Source organism: Dermacentor albipictus, chromosome 1, assembly GCF_038994185.2.
Source record: "Dermacentor albipictus isolate Rhodes 1998 colony chromosome 1, USDA_Dalb.pri_finalv2, whole genome shotgun sequence".
Classification (NCBI taxonomy): domain Eukaryota; kingdom Metazoa; phylum Arthropoda; class Arachnida; order Ixodida; family Ixodidae; genus Dermacentor; species Dermacentor albipictus.
In genome coordinates this window covers 323609544-323630206 of record NC_091821.1, presented here as the reverse complement: position 1 = coordinate 323630206, position 20663 = coordinate 323609544, and the positions used below count along the sequence as shown (strand labels likewise).

Here is a 20663-nt window from a genome sequence, read left to right as displayed (position 1 = left end):
AATATGTATGTGACACCATTTAAATATCATTATTTTTAACAATGCTTTTGCTTTTGATCCACTATCCTGGCATGCACAACTGTACGCACAACAGCTCCTGAAGGGCTTATATCAGCTCCTCTATCACCCTACATATACTGTATAGACTTGTGTAAGGGCTGCATCCCTAACTTGGCAGCCCGAAATTTGGCGGAAAATTTCGGTCGGAGAAGCAATTGTCTTCGGTGTCCCGATGCCAAGCGCATATCGGAATTTTCGCACACTGCGCACTTCCGTGTGCCCCTACTAGATGGCAAGAGCTGTGCATTGACCTCTGATGCAATGGCACATTCGGGGATCTGGGGTGTGCAGTAGTCGCCGGCTGTGCCAGCACAACTTTGTCCAAGAGGTTCAGTCCTGTGTAATGGCCACACCTCGTTATGATTGTGAAAAAAAAAGTGCAGCCCTCACACGAATCTACACGGTATTCCTTCCTCCATTTCCATTGAATGCTCAGTTGTTAGATTGTTAGACAGTGCCTGTCCCATGTTTTACTATTCCTGCATTTATCTTTCTGTGTGCTGATAAGCATGCCCAGTGAAATGGTGTATACGTCATTGAAGTGAATTGTCATGGTGTTTATGGTGTCAGCAAGCTTCTTAAATTGAGCATCAAAATTTTGTGTGCAGCGAACCAGTGAGCATCACACGCACAAAGGGTTTTTAATTGTTGAGCCTACGGTATAAATACAGATGTCCTGAGAGCACACATCTGACACCTGACTCGGATTGGATTCCCTCACACCATTTTGCTTGCTTGCCAGCAAAGAGGTCACATTCTACTTTTGCCAAAAGTGTTGTAAGACATCAGTCCTACTTGCCATCAGAATTTATGCCTGCTACACGATTATCAGATCCATTGTGGTGTCTGCACCAGCCACAAGTGCAATTGACAATTCCGGAAATCAGAAAGAAAGCTGGAGCGCCATTGCAAGCTTCGAAACAAGCAACTTTGGAACACATTCACAACGTACACAGATTCCGGCAACATGTCTACACAGATGGTTCGGTAAAACTCAACAGCTCAGCTGCTGCAGTCATCACCCCGGCAAAATCTGAGATCAAATTAAGAACTTCATGTTTGGCCACATCGACGAGTAGTGAACTTGCAGCACTCCGTGCGGCACTTGATTTCATTAATCATGAACCACCGCAACAATGGACAGTCTTTAGTGACTCCAAGGCAGCCCTTGAGGGCATACAAAGCCCAATGCACCATGGACCCAATGAACAACTGGCCTAAAAAATTCGACACATGTATCATCGCAGTGATGACAAGGGAAACATTATAATCTTTCAATGGCTTCCAGGACATTGCAGCATCAGCGGGAATGACCAGGTCGACGAAGCCGCCCGATCTGCACATAAGAGTGGTCAGCGTGTCTTGATTCCGCTTTCGCGAACAGACGCTGTGGCTGGGCTGAGACTGATGTCCCGTGAATCTCGTGTCCCAACACTGGCATGTCGTTGGGTGGTCCGAAACAACAAGCCAGCGGGGCAAGGAGTTCATGTATCGCACTTCGCGCCGTTGTAACCGCCGCCGGCCATGCAGCGTTGCTCACCGGCGGCCCCGCTCATTTCCCGAAAGTGCGTGCTCTCGGTTCGCAGGCTGCCTGCAATCCCGGGCGAAGTACCCCGGCTGGTTGCACCGATAACAGAGGAGAGCCGGCCTTTGTCGGGCTTGGCGTCCAGTGCCTCGCGCCGTTTGAGCGTTGTTCCTCTCTATCGACTGCTCCCTTGTAGGCACGCTCTGCTCTTGCATCCTCGGGCCGGCAGGTCGACCACGATTCTGCATACCTCGGCCATCGGCAGCACGTGCTGCACGCATGGCATAAGTGTACGGGTCGAGAGCCCGGTCAGATAAGTCCCAACTGCTTCTCAGTTGTCCGTCACTGAAAGCAACTGCACCATCTCCCCCGGAACGAGTGCAAAAAGTGTCCCCGTTCCACGCACATCGCGGCTCAAGTGCCCTCGACGCTGGGGGTGAGGGTCGGTATGAGCGCGAGGCGAGTATGCCCGCCTGTATGCGCTTTGCCTCCAAGGCCAGCTCATCCAAATCCCTGAACTTGCTGCCTCTTAGGTACGCTGCGAAGGTGGGATGAGCTTGTCACGCGACTCTCTCCACCTTATCGCAGTTCGGAGCAGAAGGGTCAGCGGTATGATAAAGTTCGTCCAACGCCCTTACGTACTCGAGCAAGGATTCGTCCGGATGCTGAGTACATAGCTCCAACTCGCGCCGCAGACGACGCTCATAATCTGCGGGCAGGAATTCTTCGTGTAAGGTCGCTCGGAACTCGGCCAGCGTGCTAGACCGGTAGCCAGTAAGCCGGTACCAGCGGGCAGCGTGATCAGTCAACGACACTGGTACGATGCATTCCAGTATCTCGCCATCGGACAGCCCCGTCGGGCGCTGGTAAGTCAGAACGCGATCGAGGTATTCGCTGACGCTAACTGAATCATGATACCCGCTATAGGTGGGCAAGTCCATCCTCACTCTCGGTCTAGCAGCTGCAACAGATGTCAGCAGAGTGTTCTGCACGGCACCTGTCAGCCTCCCAATCAAGCGCATCGCATCGTGCAACAGTGCCTGCTGAGGCTCGCTCTGGCCAGTAATGTCTGGCACAGGAGCGGGATGCGTTGAACAAGTGTGCCGCTGTGGCTCCGTGCTCTCCGCAAACACTGGCGAAGGGTTCGGCGTAATGTGCCTCACATCTTGAAGGGTACATCCTGCCGGAGAGAGCGCCTCATGTGTAGCGCTACCCTCTTCGAAGCTTATCAAATTCCCAGGGCTAACGTTCGCCGCAGGGTATGACTGAGCGGTATCAGTTACCGCCGCTTCGAATTGTTGCCTGTTGGTAGCAACCTGCAACGGCTGTAAGTCAGCCCCGTATGCTGCCATGGTTCGTTCGTGTGGTGGCATTCACTCACACAAACAGACTCAACCTGTCACACCTCTGGCCCCACGTTGGGCGCCAAATATAGGGGTATTACTCAAGTTCGCGCGTGCGCACCTGACCCTTCTCTGGATCGCACAGCGCCGGCGGAGTGGCAGTCGCTCGCTAGCACTTTCGCAGCAGCCCTAACAGTCAGAGCTGTGACCCCTAACCCGCGGTTCGCAGTGAGTTGCGACCACGGCGGGTTCAGGCCAGGGGGTACAGGGTGAGTCTCGACCTAAGGTGTTTATTCACCTTAGAGTACAAGTATACCAACTGGACAACAACAGCAAACCACACCTACAAATACAACACAAAACCACAGTGGCGGAGCGTTCCGCACATCTGGGGCGAAATAAACCGCACAAGGTGGGAACCACAAAAGAGGCTGATAAGAGTTCAGCTCACCCAGAGTGGATCTGCGCTTGAGCCCTGGGGCGGTCAGTCGCTGACAAAGGCCGAGTGCAGCAGGGGGACGGCGTGCGGCGGTCTCAGCGGCTTAATTGAGATGCGGCCAGTCGCAAGCTCCTCAGCCGAAAGACAACGGTGCATCAGGAGAATAGCGCTTCTCCCCAAGCGGCGAAGAGGGAGTCTCCCCGGTTCCAAGAAAGGTAGAGGAGGGAACGGGGTGCCTTGGGCTGCGGCGTCGCGGCCAGGCGCGAAGAGCAGCGGGAGCGGCGAAGGTGCCTTCTCCCCGCTACCCTCCGCGAGCAAGCATGTGATTATCGCGTGATAACCGCGTGGCCGCTCCGGAGATATTGGGATGCGCATGCGATCCCCACGACGTGAAGCCAAAGGCCACTTCTAGTACAGCCATCAATCTAACCCACACGTGTGACCTCTGGCCTAGTCACCAGTAGCCACTCATACAAACATATTAGCAGCAAGCTTCCCTGCAACAGCTCATCATCTGCAATCCCACAAGACAGTGGTGAATTTTAGTCACAGCAACAATTCCCAATGCCTTGGCTGCTAGGCTTAACCAGTGCTACATCGTCAGGTGTCAGTTACTGGTTACGGTTAGGCTAAATGTTGGCGCTTATATATTTGTAGCAGTTGCACAGCACTATACAAGTCTAAAAACAGCTCACTGATGAAAGTGGGGATATGGGTGGCAGCTTGAATAGCACCAACGTTCGTGGACGACATCTTTGTAACCTCGGATCAGCGGAGATTGCCCCAAAAATTAAGTGAGACATTGTATGGTGCCTAAATTTTCAGTTGCTGTTATGCGTTGGTTTTATGGAGTGTGTGACAGGGCCACCTGTGGCAAGTCTAAATATCCGAGCAAGTCCAAAAAATCAGACATTTGAAAAACCAGGTGGTGACTGCATGCATGGTTGAAATCGTGCTGCATGCACATAAAACGTTCGAAGAGAAAATTCCTTGCCTTTTCCACCATAAAATCGATTGAGTCAGCTATGTCATTGGGTACAGGATGGAGGCTGTAGCTGCCCATTACCATTCTTTTGAGCACCACTGCTGGAAAAAGCCAGAACCTGCAAAAATAGAAAAATAAAAGGAGCTGAAAGTTCTTTTCATTTCTGGGAAAGCCCTGGCAAGTGGCACAAAAAGTAACGAATGACAAAGATAAAAGTGCCACCAGAATATAAATTTGCACTATGCTCTTGCTTTGCACATTCCAAAAACTAATGTTCTGCACATCTGGGGTGGTTAATGAAAATCTCTGCTGTCTGCTTGTAATTCTTTCTAGTTCAAATGAACTAAGATTGCACATCTGCATGTCGAACCAACATCATAGTGCAAAGAAAAGCATAGGAGATTGCTGAAACCTTCAAGTATACTTGATTCAAGCAAAGAATTGAGTACAATATTCTGAATGAGTGCAATGCAAGCACACACATTACATGCATAGCAAAAGATTGTCTCATGTAGAATTTAAATTAACTCTTCAAGCTAGTGGGAAAGAAATTGTGTATGCTGGTGACAGCAATGGGGTCATGAAGTTTCTGACTGAACACATTTTTTGCAATTATCGAAGGCACTGATCTTCACTGCTTAGGTGTTGGGACCACTTTTGAATGCACGAGAAGACACAATTAAAACCCATTTTTAAAAAAATACTACAAGAAATGAATGTTGAATGAATTTCAACTTCAACTTACTCTTTATTAACTGTTCTAGTATACACTATAAACGTCCTCCTGGGCTAAAAGCTGCCATAAGCAGCTTGACTGGACCCAAGAGACGTTGTACATGGCAGGGCGATAACAGAGAGTGCTTTGTAACATCAAACAGTTCAAAAGAAGTTCAACCCACAACAAAAACAATAGTAACATTTTCAAATATAAGCCTATTGACAGGATAGTTGTCTTGCGATACAGAAATAGACAACATTCAAACATATCTGATAAGATTAAGAAATATATCAAAGGGCACCACACAATTAGAATCATTATACATGAAGTATATATGTTTACATGTGAACAAACATCTTCAATTCCCTGCGAGAAAAATTAGTAGTGTCAGCATAATTATTAAGGATTTTTGGTAAATTGTGTTTAATGGATTGTAATTTGTATTCAGCACGAAAACGTGGTACATACCAATGATCAGGGTTTCTTAGACATACTACTGGTACTTTATGGCGCTGCAAGGCCACTATGGATGTAAGCCAATTCCTTAACTCTTCCTTTACGAAATAAAATGCCTGTAAAACGCGATACTCGTAATGACGGTCTACCCATATAACTTGGTATTTCTCTGACAAAGTTTTTGTTGTCGATAGGGGATTGGTACTGGCAATGTGCCGGAGGAGCGCCTTTTGTAATGTAATTATTTTATTCATGTTTATTTGTGTTGTGGTCCCCTATACTAAACTACAATAATTAAATTGCGAGGTAAACAATGCATGATAAATTGGTAGCTTGGTTTTTACTGGCGTGAGAGCTCTACAGCGAGCCAGCACCCCGGCTACTGCAAAAAATTTAATGCGAAGTTGATTAAAATTAGCTGCCCTTGCAAGAGCAGCTAATTTGATATCCTCGTTAGTGTACTTAGTGGCCCCACAACTGCACTTATATCTCTGCTGCTACCTCCAAATCCCTACACCACTGCTTGCGCATTCCATGAAGTGAGTGTTTCCACCACATGGAAGAGTTATTCACACCATCAGATAGTCTGAATGCTAGCAACTAGTGCATGGCTCAAGGCATCTCTTTGGAAGCTTTAGCTGTCACAGTCGGAAGCGCTCCTACTGAGCAGCTATGTAATATATAATCATACTAGCCAATCTACGAGCTTTAAAATTCGCAATACTACCACAGACACATCCATGGTGGAAAGTGGGAGGGATGGCTCGCATATTTTTTTGAAGCTTGCCCTAGGCACGTGCCCACTGTGGGATAAATGCCCGCTTTATTAACAATGATTTACCTTTAGATGCAGTAAACAAGCAGTGGCACACTTGCGACAGCAGAGACTGACAAGTGTCTCATTATTTTTAGATCGGAGTGACTTTTTTTAATGGCACTGCTGTTGCCAGTGTTGCCTGCTTTGGGATCATATATGTATAAACTGCATAAACTTGCTCGAAGTAAGTGCCCCTCTGGCATTATTTCACTATCAGATAGCTTCTAACCAAAGGTTTAGAGGCAGATGAGCAAAAGTTCTTGCGAACAGAATTTATTTCTCATAAAACGATTCAACAATCGTAAAATTGTAAAATGAGCCCAAATTCGTAAACTTCATGAAAAAATTGGGAGTGTTGGCAGATATGTACAACTAACAGTTAAAAAATGCAAGACTGGAACTCACAGCACGGCGGTGTCTGTGTAAGAGAAGATAGAGGTGTCCGAGAAGCTATTGCAGAGCACGAGAGAGTGGACCCTGGGGCATGTGTGCGTGGCCTCAGCAAACTTCTGGGCCAGAAAGCCACCCAGGGAAGCACCCAACACGTGAACTTTGTCCAGCTGCAGATGGTCCAACAGTTTACGGAAGCCAACTACCCACTCGCGCATCGTCCAGTACACGGGGTACTCCAACTGCAAACATTAGTGCTCATTACAACCACATCACTGCTATGCATCTCATCACAGAACAATTCTGCTTCTCCACCACACTTGTTCCTAGCAATCCAAACGAGCATGACTAAAAAAAAATATAAAAAACTCTAGGGTTATCGTGCCAGAACCACAACCTGATTATGAGGTATGCTGCAGTGGGGGGACTCCAGATTAATTTTAAACACCTTGAGTTCTTTAACATGCACCTAAATCCAAGCACATGACCGTTTTTGCATTTCATGCCCATCGAAATGCAGCCACCGTGGCCAGGATCGAACTCTAGACATGAGCAACACAACACCAGAGCCGCTAAGCTACTGCAGTGGGTATGAACATGATTTTCAAATTGAAACAAAGATGTGAGGAAGCTTATTTGTGAACATGGCTTTGTGCTCATTTATCATTCTTTTTTGAACGACAACAACCAAAAGTTATATACTTCAACTCTATCACCGTGTTTATTTGGCAAGTGATGAATTTCTTGAGCAGTCCACAAAAATGGGATTTTACATCCTAATGTCACACCGGCAGTATGAGACATGCTATAGTGGAGTACTCCAGATTAATTTTGAACATGTGGGGTTCTTGGACACTCAAGAGCAATATTAAATCAGTTTGCACAGCTACACATTTTTTCAAAACTATATCTGCCCATTCAGTAGGAAAAGGTTATGAACTGCAGAAGGGCAGTGGATTGGGCGAGTTGGTGCTCCATGGTAACAATAAAATTCAAACAGCGCTAGACGACAGGACCAGAAACAGGAGGAGACAAACACGGCGCTGTGTTTGTCTCCTCCTCTTTCTGGTCCTTTCGTCTAGTGCTGTTTGAATTTTATGGAAAAGATTATTACTGACAAACTAAATCCAAACAGAGCATTCTTTATTTTCACGTTGTAGCCTTTAAGTGATGGGTTCCAATGTGTTTTCTCGTATGGGGCAGTTTTAGTGAAGCAAATGTTTTTATAACATGCTAGGTTAAGCCTTTGGTACCTTGAGAATGCAATGCAGCCCTTTTCCAATAAACAATTATCTAGACTCCAGTAGATCCTGTCAAAATCCATTGTGCCATGACGAGGTGGTGGAAGAATCTCAAAATGGCATTTCACCTGTCCTTCATTTTTGCTTCTTTTATAGTAAACCAAGCCTCCTCTCGCAGTAAGGGTGATTAGGGGCTATTGCAGAAAAGGTAATCTGCTAATCCAGGTTAAACGAGGTAGTTGCTTCTTGGGACAAAATGAAATCTTTGTTCAACTTTTGGTTAAAAATTAAATAATAATATGGGGTTTCATGCACCAAAACCATGATCTGGTTATGAGGCACACCGTATTGGGGGGCTATGGATTAATTTTGACTACATGGGAATCATTAGCGTGCACTCAGGGCACGGGCGTTCTTGGATTTTGTGTCCATCGAAATGTGGCCGAGGCGGCTGGGATTCGTTCTCCTGACCTCGTGCTTAGCAGCACAACGCCACAGCCGTTAAGCCACCATGATGGGTGAAGTTATGGTTCTGAGAACTAGTAGGCACATGTATACGCAATTTTATGCGCTAATCTAAAATATGCAGTCTATTAAAAGACTTAAAAGGGCTAGTTGGCTGCTGGCTTGATGGGACATGGTTATAACAGTGTGTTTGGAGAACAGGACACAGAAAGAATGCACACATGACAGTCGCCGAACTTTAACTGAGCTTTACAGCAGAAAATTTACACGAGCAGCAGTTGCTGAGGAGAAACATTAGAGACAACATTGCCACAGCGCACCTAGTCAGCACAAAAGCAGATCATCCTGTCTCACTTCACTACTGAAAGTCCTGATGCCCAGTGGGGGTAAACGAGAGAGATACGGACCACGCACCGAATTCAGAGAGTGAGAGAGAGGGTGACGTGGCGTCACAGTGATGCTCGCTCCCCTGACGCAACACCTGGTGCGCTAACATGGCAGCAGATGTTCCCTTTTGCAGCTCTGTTTCGCCGAAGCAAGGTCGTAACGTGGCGTTGCAGTCAATGGGAATTTAATGTTGTTTCGCTGCTACAGACGACAGATGCTGGCTTTTTTGCTCAATGGGCCATTTGATGCTTTCACATCAATAAGAATGGATCACATATTCAAAATAAGCACATGAAAGTACAAATTTTCAGCACCATTAATCGAAGATTTAAAAAAAACTGTGGTCTAAAACCTAACTCCCCCTTTTAACCAAACATTCGTTTGTTTTAACAATATGCACCCAAAACTCACTCCCCTCTTCCTTATTTTAATATGTGGCCACTGTGTTGAACCTGTGACCTTGTGTACAGCAAAAAAATGTCATGGCCACTAAGTCACTGCAGCAGTTACTACAGAAGTACGTATCTTGAAAACTTCAAATCATAAAGACTACATCTTTTGATGATTAATGACAAGGCTTTGATCTGGGCGGTGTGCTGCTCTTTCCTTTCCTTACATCTGTATATCAGTTTGTCCAAGACAGTCACTTCAAAACTGCAACTGTCAGAGAAATGTTTTGTGTGCCAGTTTAAATGACTTATCAGTCTCACACTTGGTTTTTGCTCAAGCGATAGCATACAACTGGCATAGTTATCATGTAGTGAGAACTACATGATATCCGAAACAACACCGCTATGTATCACTGTGGCAGTAAATAAAAAGGTGCTTCTGAATGGCTCTTGTACACGTCTGCTGCCAACGCTCGAGTCCGATTGATTGAGTGACTGATTAATTCATTTATTCATTCACATTGACAGATAAGAGTTTTACCCAAGCATCACTTACAGTCTGCTTTATGCGCTCAAGCACTGCAGAGAACTGTGTTGATTTTGCTTTTTTTTTATAAGCGTGTCTTCAAGAAATGTAAGCAACACACAGTCAGCTTGGCTGCAAAACAACAAAGAAGCGAAGTGGACACACCTTTACGCTCCACTCAAGTCGCTCTGTACTTTAGCAAGGGCATTCTCCTGCCTTCTGCTCTGCTCAGCAGAAACGCGGAGCAGTTGTGTGCAATTTGTTAGAATACACTGGTCTGAGTGGAACGAGGACCATAAACAGTTGACTAAAACTCACTGTTGATTTTATGTACCAAAGTAACATGGGGACTAGAAGACACTCCACAGTCGAAGGTTCTGGATAAATTTTAACCAGCTAGGTTTTTTTTGTGTGTTCCTGAAACATTGTACATGAGCATAAACTGCAGCCTTGTACACAGCAGAAGAACAGCTCTGTGGTGTATCCACAGAGCTGTCGTGGCATGTTTGAATTTAGGAACTGGCATATGTCAAGGACATGTTATCATACACACTTTTCTTTTTTTCCTAGTTGGAATAAATTACTACTATCACTACTTTGGCTCTGGAAAGCAGCTCACATTGAAATACAGCTCTAAGTTATGGCCAGTATAGCTTCCTCTCACTACAAAGTCCCAACCATACAATATTTCCCTTGTCCTTGTGATCATGCAATGCCCTATATTACTGCTATAACTGCTAATCTATCTTAGGCCACTCACACAGCTAGGCAATGGCAGGGCTAAAGCAGATTAATATATAAGGCAGTTCAAGAACACATGTTAGCAAACCACTAAAAGGAAGCAGCTAAACAAAAGAATATTCAACAAAAAAATAATAGCAATGTGCACGAACCAGGACAGGTCTGAGCACACAAAGACACAAAGGTATTTAAAGTAAGGCATATAGTCAAGAGGTACGTTAGAAATTTTGCAAGAGAAAAAAAGTTCACCAATGATTACGATACGTACTCCCTAATGCGAAATTTGAGCGCAGCTGCATACGTGTTTTCATTTCATGATATACTGGCTGGCACGGACAATCTGTCTCATGCGGCACGTTGCAAACGGAGCCAAGTGCAGTGCGACTGCGCTGCTAATAGGGAGAGTGCGAGAGGCAGTGCGTAGGCGACGCGTGGTCATAATTCACAGCTGCTGCAGACAGGCCTCTGCTCTTGCAACGTTTTGTTTCCATATATGGTATCAGTGGTGTCATCGATGAATGGACAATGCACACTACCCTGGCACCATCTCATAGTCATTGTCGCCGCTGAGCAAGTTTTGCACGGCACTAAGCTTTTCTTCTCGCACTTTCGCCATACCCTCCTGCTCCAACTTCCTCCTCGTGCTTCCTTTTCTATCGCCATCTTTCATCCACGCTTCACATTTGCTCCTTCATCCTTCGCCGTGCTCATTCGCTCAGTTACGAGGACGCCGGGGGACAACACTTGTGCTCGCCACAGGAATGGAAGTCTAAGAGCTGCCCTCTAATAGCCTCAAAATACTTGGACGCAACTGCTATGGTTAAAGGAACATGACAGTACGATTTTTTTCCAGATTCTAGGGGGCCCTAATTAGTGCAAGCTACAGTAAATGTCTCCACTTTCACACTTCCTTCCTCGATTTAATTTCTTGATGAAAGTTCAGAATAAGCCGTGGTCACATAATTTTACAATATGGACATGCAATAGGTGAGAATGTCAAACGAAAAATGGTAAAGCAGTTGAGTAAATTCTTTATGGCATGAATTTCTGATCACATTTTATTACTGTGGGGGCATTATTCATTAAAATCAAAATTAAGTCAGTCAGTATTCAAAATTGCATAGACTCGATCTTGTCACTAGCAGGCTGCAATGAAGAGTCTGTGTTGCAAGGAAGACCTACCGAGAACACCACTTCAGCAACAAACTGATATTAACCCATTATTGCTTTGAGCTTGTTAGTTTCCTTTGTTGGCTTACCCCTCCCCCCCCTTACTTCTCCATATGCTTTGATGAAGGTCCCCTCCCCTAGAGGTTACCCTAAATCCCACTGTTAGGCGACAGAGACAAGAGATAAAAGTGATACAACATGATGCTGAACTAACTGCAAAAGCTTTTCTTATGGTAAATGTTTGAATAAACATTGACAATGGTATCAAGACAAGATGAACAAAAAAAAAAAGAGCAAGGCAATACAGTTTGACAAAACAGAAGTGGTGGCAACCAATGGCTAACAGCTAACAAGAAAAATACAACAAGCTTACAAATTTCACAGCCTGAGTGACAAATGCGTAAACAGTCCTTCTGTCAGCCTCATGGCAAAAGAACTGTGTTTGTTACCGCTCACTCAAAAATACCAACAGAAGTGGACCACTGCGCCTTGAAAAAATGCACTCTTGTACAAGCCTATCTATACTGCCTTGCACAGGTACTTGAAAAAAATTTTGTTATCAAGCAATACGCAGAGATTCTAGCTCTCGGAACGCTGTTAAACAACAACCAGATAGCTATTGAACAAAAGATATGCCCTTTCAATATATCTGGCTCAGAAGCACAGAAGCTTGGACAAGTACATATCTCTGCATGGTAAAGAAAGAAAGAAAGAGAGAGAGAGAGAGAGAGAGAGAGAGAGAGAGAGAGAGAGAGAGAGAGAGAGAGGGGACCTAGCTGGTTTGTGGAAACATCAGTTTTATAAATAAAAAAAAAATCCTGGCCAAAGTGTAATTTTTATCCCTCCACAACGTACCCCCCACAAACTCACAAGAAAAGCTTTTGTGTCATTTAAAGTGCACGTGGCAGTTTGCTTTTTTCCTGGTAGGCAGCGATTTTTGAACGCGCTCCGAAGTTCTGTGATAGTCAAAGTAGAAATCAAGAAATAGCAGCCTCCGTGAGCCACACGCACGCTTCGAAAGATCGCAGATCTCGCAATTTCACTGTGCCTGCAGTTGATTTTATTGATGGATCAAGCAGCAGAGAGTTTGAGCATGCTGCCTTTTCGTTGGACTCTGACTCGGAGAGTGACAACGACACAAGCCAACCCTGAACATCGGCGGCCGCAGCCCAGCATGCCCAACTGTAGTGCTTGCAGTTCAATTTTTGTAGTGGAATACCTGTTCAATGAAAAATTTTGATTTTTTTGAAGATAGCGTCTGTATACATCTTGTATATCTCTTAATTTTTATTACATCTTTTTCTGAGTAGACAGAAACATATCTTTACAAACTTTGTTAAATTTTGTCCCACAATCTTGGTTCTGGCAAGTCATATCTATTTTATGACATATATCTGGTTAATAAAATTTTTATGCATGAAAAGTGCATTCATTCTGCTTTTTGTTTATGTATTACATTAAATATTGAGTACAGTATTTCCTTAAAAAAAAGATCTGGCTTAACCCACAAAAAACACTTATATTCCAAATGGTAGGGAAAGAGCTAATATCCAAATCGGTTGGAAAAGAAAGCACAAAAAGCATGCAGCTACTACTGTAGAAATAATTTAACATGTTGGAAAACATGAATCGCAGGGACATCGCCTTGATAAGCAAAATAATACTTTCTCACAGTTACAGCTGTGCTTGTCATCTGCCTCCCATCAATGCTGGCATATAACCGCCATCACACTCATCTATCATCGTTTTCAGCATGCTTCCAGTGAATGACATCCTCGCTGCCGATAAAAAAATTCAGATAAATTCTGCCACAGCATTTTCTGTGTTACCACTTCATGATTAGACACTCTGACCAGTGTGCTTTCCATTACACTAAAAAAAAAAAAAAAGCAAATGGGTACCACACAAATTGGTTGTCAGTACCGTTAACTTCAACTAATTTAGGAAAAGTGAGCAATACAAAAATAATATAAAAGCTCATGATCTGATTCTGAACATTTTGAAAAATTATTTGCATATACTGCGTATGTTCTCAAAACAACAGTGTAGATAATAAGTAAAAGCATAGTTCTTCCAAGTTTGACTTATGTTGAGCAGAGGAATGAAGTCCGATTTGAACAAATAGTGAAACACTTCTGTTTATCACAATTAGGAATGACATAGAACTTACACACACGGCAACAATTTCCCTTATGAAAACTGTTTTTTATGAAGCAGGAATTACACATGTATGCACACCTGAGCTGTCGTTTAATGCATGCAAGTGTGTCAAGCACTGAACTCACCGATATCACCCGGTATCCTCTTGCTGTGAGAGCCATAATTTGCCTAAAGAAAACATCCGCTGTGCCACTGATTGGTGGCAGGCAAACAAGTGGACAACTGATGCTACGTGGCCCATGGTCATAATACGTCCACACTTTGGAGCCACCTTCGTCAACTATTACCTGAAACAAGCATAGAGAACACTGAACAATCTTATTACAGCAGTGCAAACTGGGATGGTACTAATACTACGACAGGTGTCACCATAGAACATGAAAAACAAGCAGAATGTATACTCTGTTTCAGTAGTTCCAAGCAGCACTGTGGAAACTACAGGCCCTGTAGTTTCTACTTCCACGCCCTGCCGTCTGCTAGCAGCGAGTGCTGCAGTGCAGGCAGTGGCAGCATTAACCAAGACTGCAACTGCGCAGCAAGGTCAGCTGTTGCGATGGCAGCAGTATAAAATTATTGTTCGTAGAATATTCTATGTCATACAAACGGGGCACAGCGTGAATGATCGCATATGTGAGCACTCAAATAAGGTCAGCAAGCAAGGAAGAGATAGCCAGCTGTGAATGCATTGTCGTGACTACAACTATAAGCCACTTTTCAAAGATTGCACCATAATGCCAAACTACCATGATGAGTGCGCACGGCTCACCTCTGAAGCCTTCCACATCCAGAAGAGTGGCGATGCTTAGCAATGCAAAGCTTTCCTTCCGAAGGAGACTTTATTCTTATTGGTGTGATCACACTCTTTTACTTCCATCATTCACATGTTTTCTGGTTCTTGCAAAGTGCTACGTATATTATTGTTGCTCGAAATAATAAACATTTGATTGTTAGTCAGCACTGTCGTCTGTCCCTTTCTCATGTCCTGTACTTATGCTTTTTCCGCTCAAGTCACAAACCAACCAACCTAAATGCATACACTTCAGCAGAAAATTCTTCCCATATTAGCTTTGATACCAAAAAGGCATGCGTTTTCAAGATAAATCTAGATACAGAGGAGGATTGCAGAGACAGCAGAAGCGAAGGGTTCAGAAGGAGCACTTGGCCAGCGTGTCACATGGGATTGTGGTGCCATCTCTTGATCCCTCTTGTAACACACACTTGTACAAAGTTTACTTGCTGGCATTCTTAAGTGCAGCCATTTCCTGAGAGTTTGTGCGCATTCACTGCACTTCTTCCGCATGATTCTAAGCATGTTCAACACCAACTTATTTGTTCCTTTCCCTTAACAAAAGCAGCTTAGAATGACACCACACATGCTAGTCTGCAGATTCCATTTTCACAAAGGATGAAGCACTACCCAGGAGGGAGTCCTCCATGGCGTTGTGACTGTGCCGACTACACATGAGTTTAGCCATTGTTAAATCTATTCTTTGTTTTGTAGCTTTTAAATGCAAATTAACGTATGTACAACAGCATTCCATTATTCTTTTTTTCTCTGCATGTTTTCATTTGAACAAGTGGAGAACTCTGTTTTCAGTATCCTAGAGAGCATCAATAAACATTTTCTTCAACAATGAAGCAAAAGCATGTGGTAAACTGCCCTGCGACCTGCAGAGAAGTTCCCAAGTAAACGTCTGCCAACAAGACTGTTTGTCAAGGCTAAGTAGTTGTCCAACGAGTTCTGAACTGTGGCACTACATCTTACTGTGCAAGAATATGGGCTCGTGGGTCGCATAGCCTTGGCTCTGTTTGACAGAACCACTGAAACTGAGTATAAGTTTCCTTACATTTGTACAATAAAGCCTCGCTACTACAAAGTTGAACGCAGAGTCAAAATTACTTTGTTTTAGCCGTCTTCCATCCCCTCGACTCGCATGACACTCAGACAGTCATAGGCAGGAGTGAGATTAAGGAAAAATTTTACTTCATTAAAATTAGATTTTACATGCTTGTGTTTCTATGAATATTATGGAGGAATTATAATCATCTCATCATATCTACTGCTTTCATCATAAGCCACTTCATTATACGATCATGCTAGCACATGCACGTCAGTTTTGTTCACCTTGGACTTGAGCATATGCATGCCTTAAGTAGTGCCCTGTTCAGAGGTTATGTTCAAATTGTATTGACTCATCAGAAACCAAATTGACCTGTTCACGTTCAAGTTCCCTGTATAACTTCCCCCTACCTTCGTGAAATGACTTTTCTGGAACAACCCCTTATGATAAATTCATAACTGAACACACTAATGTAATTAAGAATATGCCCAGCTTTCCTGTTCTATTGTGAGAGATTGCGCTACTGATTTCACTTTGTCAATACCTTGTTAAGGACAAAAAAAAAACAATCACATTAACAACCTCAGTCAAGATATCTCCAATGGCAACAAATCAGTTATTAGGAAAACTGTGAGTAGTATGCAGTGTAAGTTTGCACGAATCAAGTGAGTGGTTAACATGAGAGACTTGCTCCTCTTACTGACATATACTACCACAAGGAATGCACTTCAACGTACAGTGTCATGTTAGCACAACCTAAATGTGCTATTCATGCATGTGCCCAGTCCCAACCTTGTGTGTAAGCACAAGAAAAAAAAGAATGTTTGTCCACTGATATGGAGACGGCGATACCAAGTTTATTGCAGTACAGTTTGTTACCGCACATGTAAGGAAGTAAGCATACTGAAAGTTTTCAACAGAAATGTGCAAAACAACTTTCAGTTGTGTCATGTTTCGTTATGCAGCAGTCACGTCCTAACAAGTTTTTGAAGCAGCACTGTTTGCGCGCACACACGCGTCCTGTTATCAGAGAATCTCTCGAGCAAATTCTCGCAGTTCACATGGCTTCGCGAGACATAACAGTAAATGCCTTCGCTTGACGGAGGGTGAAAAGAAAAAAATATGCAACGTCAGGACGAACCTTCCTCTGGGGTATGGTGGCTCTAAAGCTAGCATATTCCGGCGACTGGGAGATTTCGCTTGAAGATTTGCTGCTCAGCAAGCTGAACCTGAAATGAGAGAATAATCCGCATATCGGCGCTTGGCGAGACAAAACTCCTCTCACATGGGAGTCGCCGCACATCATGTGACATGCTGCGCTGAACACTTCGGCAAGACGATGAGATGGAAGGATTGTAAACACCAGTAACTGCATACGCTCACGCGAAGTCGGGCGGGCAGCACTTCGCCCAGCTTGTAAATCCAGCGAACCCCCCTAACGTCGTGCTTATCTAAAGTGTCGAGGGGGCGAATCAACGCCGCAAAGATGTCTCATTACATGGCACTTACACTCTTTCGGCGCTCATAGTAAGCGGGCAGCATTAATGCGAAGTGGAGGCTTCTTGAATGCAGTCGTCGGTACCACGTACGAAAAGGAGCACGCAGGTTTCGAAGTACAAACTCGCGTTACCGCGCACATACACGGTCTTGCTGTTTTCACAGTGGCACAGTAGCTTACAGACGACTGTCATGTGTCAGGTCAACATTCGCACTACTGCCGCATATTTTAGTATTTAAAAAAAAATAACACTTAAGCGTCTACAATTACAAAGAGTATCTTTATGTTTTTCAGTTGTTTTAAAATGTGGTAAACAAATATTTCGACCTAATTTATTGTGTTTTTTTTTTGTCTATGAATGCGTCTGAGCGGCTCTGCATGAATGTTACGGTGTCTGCTCATGGTCTGCTCACAATTGTGCGCTTGGTTGCTTAGGTTGCATTCGGTCGTCTCGGACAACGTTACACTACTGGCCTACACTATTTCATAAAGTTTCTTGACTAGCAGTCATGGGCGGCGAAGTCGCTGAACACGGCCACCACGGACATCATGGCCCGAAAGTTCCAGCTGTACCAGATTACAGGATCTATAAGGTCGAGGACGTCCCGAGGCTGGTGAAACTGAGGGATGCACTGGCTCGAGAAGGCCTCAAAGACCCCTGGATGAGGTATACACGCGTTGGAGTCCTCCCGGTTCTGCTACGCTTGTGTTAATAGTGTTTGTGTACATTTGAAATATCTTTTAGATTGTGCTAGTACCTTTTGGTAATCGAGAATGGGAGCGCAGTCAGTTATAATTCTTGCACCAAAGAGCAAGCAACGAGGTACGGCCACAGTGCAGCAGAGTGCGCTAATAAATAAAACAACACGAAACCTTTCAACGCGCAAGGAAATCACGGCAGTAAAAGACCGGAGCACAGCTGACCCTGCTTTTAATGGCGAACGGAGAAATGCCCGTATAAGTAACGCCGTTTTGGAGGGGCAGATATTCGTCGGAATCACCTTCACTATATGCGCTTTAACCTCCATTATTAGCACTCCTGGTTTATCGTCTTCTTGAACCGGCGAAATTCGCAGTACAGCACGATCATTTCAGGTTATTTTGTCGTTTCCTGCTACCGTGAGGTAGAACTTACTTGCAGTAACGCGCACATGGCTTCAGGATCAATACCGTCGATGACACAGCCGCCATATTCTGTTGGAAATCTTTAGCATTCTGAGCAAGACATTATAAGTAGCGATATTTTTCGCCCCAAATATATGTCTTCGTGTGAGCTGGCACCTGACATTGCGCCCCGAGTATAGGCGGCTGCCTATATATATTTGCTCAGCATTGAGCCCGTGATGAAGTTTACCACAAACTTCAGTAGAGTGCGGCTTGCTCAGCAAGTAATCACAGCATTTCTCCATAATCACAGCGTCGAGTGGAATTGAGACCCGTAGCACTGTCTGCTGGCTTTTGTTGGACACAGTTGGCGGCCGCATTTCAGTGTGGGCAGAATAACGCTCATTTGCAGAGCGTAGGGTGCATGTTAACCCCGGCGTGGTCAGATAAAATGAATATTACGTAATATATATATATATATATATATATATATATATATATATATATATATATATATATATATATATATATATACACACTCTAAGCTTGTTAACTGCAAGAAGTTGGCTTTCATGCATTGTACTATGCGTATAATAAGGTACTTCGGTGGCAGTCGACTTTCTAGTTTGTATGCCATGTGTAGTATACTGAGGAAAAGTGCAAGAAATGCTACGAGGACTTCAGGAAAAGCAGTGAGTAAGAAATAGGAGCACACACGAATAGTGAAATCTGCGAATTGAATACAAATGCTAGTTTAAAATATAACATGTTACTTGGTGTTTGATTGAAAGGTTGATCTGAGCACTGAGCATTATATTTCTAAAAGATATAGTGACAGAAAAGCAAATAAATATCTAATATTTGTCCTCCAATACGTGCATTGCTGCTTGCAAGTCCTGTCATCTGGGCAGCTTTGTTAAAGCTCTTTCACCTTAATTGTTTTATTGTTGACTTATGCACTGAAGGGTGCCATGTGCTACATTGGCTGTGGCTTTTTGCTGCTGAGAACAAAATTATTGGTTTGATCTTCGGGTGTGGTCAGTGGTATAGCGAGGTGTTTGTACACTTGGCACGTGTGCCCCCCCCCCGCCAAAGATTGGTTTTGAGAATTTTTAATTATGCAACTAGAAATAATTGCAGTTTTTGTATATATTATCAAGCTAAGGTAAATTGCTTGTGTAATTTAATGCAGCTCTATCTACACGGAAGAGTGAAAAGACGGCACACAATAGAATAGGCATACTGCATTGTATTTGCCCTTTCTCTGTTGTATCATTTTTTAGTGCGCTGTTCCATATAGCACGTTATCCCCAAAGATCTTAAAGTGACGTCACATGCAGTCATGCATATTTGGTCTTTCATGCCATGGTACCTGTTACAGTAGCTGCAAATGTAACAAACTTCTTTCCTGTGTATTTCAGAAATGAAGTGTGGCGTTACAGCTCTTTCACCAAGATCAACAACTGGGGTCTTGCCAAGGCTCTTATAACACGTGGAATGAAGCCTGGCTTCATACTGGCTGTAGCCACGGTTGTATTAGAGAAAGCATATGACTTTGCATTTGCAAAGGATCACCACCACCACCACCAGGACGAAGGTCACCACTGATCAATATGCAAATGTTCGACAAATAATGCTAGTGAATAAATCAGTTAAGTTGCAAATATTGTTGACCTGCATTTTGCTTAAAGCTGGTAACTTGAACGATTGACCTACAGAAGCTTCATCATCGGGCATCATGTGCCTAACAAGGCGAGAATGGTTATAAACTGTGGTTAAAAAAAAAAAAGTTTCAAAGACACTTATATAGGAATGTGATGCACTGGAAGAGGCTGGAAAGAAATACTGTCCACTGGATGTGGCAACAGGCAAAGTGGGAATTTGTCCAGGAAGGGACAGAAAGACGATTCTTGCACTGTGGAGTTTCAAATGCGAGGTATCTGTAGTGTGATGTACCCAACTCCCTTTCCTCCTCTCTCTTATGCAGGCCAAGTCACTGCTCCCTCTTCCAACAAATTTTATTTTGCTGGGGTGCTGCTGTATACACGGGATTGCTGGGAAGTGGGAATTTGGGAGAGCTAGGACCCCTTACAAAAAAAAAAGTGTGTGATGGCTGGTAGTTCATGCAAGAATTAAAGCTGAACCATAAGCATCATTGGCAGATCACTAACTTTAGAGGAAGCGCAAAAAAGGTCTGTACGTGTGCTGCAGTTTCTATTGGATGTTTCCATTTTAATTTGCTTGTTATAAGTGCCAACATAAATTCAAATAGTATTATAGCTATACCAAGACTGGTTACCACAACTTAATTACAAGAAAGCTTTGTGGCACAACCATGACCACATTGTAGGCCAGGCCACATTCAAGGCAAGCCAATCCTTCCATATCCTGGCATTCCCATGTTGTCT

The 20663-nt window shown here is 43.9% G+C and overlaps 2 protein-coding genes across 2 annotated transcripts in view; one reads left to right on the top strand and one right to left on the bottom strand.

The window, feature by feature from the left end:
* Positions 1-17371, bottom strand: part of LOC135919434 (maspardin-like) — a 29082-nt gene extending 11711 nt beyond the window's left edge. The window contains exons 1-5 of the mRNA XM_065453262.2: positions 17163-17371; positions 16795-16882; positions 13938-14099; positions 6749-6975; positions 4362-4470 (exon numbers count right to left, since the gene is read on the bottom strand). Of these exons, the coding sequence (XP_065309334.1) occupies positions 4362-4470; positions 6749-6975; positions 13938-14099; positions 16795-16882; positions 17163-17179 (603 nt within the window). The 5' untranslated portion in view covers positions 17180-17371. The remainder of the gene's footprint in view (positions 1-4361; positions 4471-6748; positions 6976-13937; positions 14100-16794; positions 16883-17162) is intronic.
* Positions 17372-17546: 175 nt separating this feature from the next.
* ND-B12 (NADH dehydrogenase [ubiquinone] 1 beta subcomplex subunit 3) lies at positions 17547-19919 on the top strand. The gene is made up of 2 exons (XM_065453263.2): positions 17547-17818; positions 19677-19919. Exons 1-2 carry the CDS (start codon positions 17661-17663, stop codon positions 19861-19863), a joined length of 345 nt encoding a protein of 114 aa, XP_065309335.2. The 5' UTR covers positions 17547-17660; the 3' UTR covers positions 19864-19919.
* The last annotated feature ends 744 nt before the right edge of the window (positions 19920-20663 follow it).

Coding starts and splice junctions, on each gene's coding strand:
- ND-B12 (XM_065453263.2), top strand. CDS start 17,661: ATGGGCGGCGAAGTCGCTGAACACGGCCACCACGGACATCATGGCCCG. Junction 17,819..19,676: donor CTCAAAGACCCCTGGATGAG/GTATACACGCGT, acceptor TGTGTATTTCAG/AAATGAAGTGTGGCGTTACA.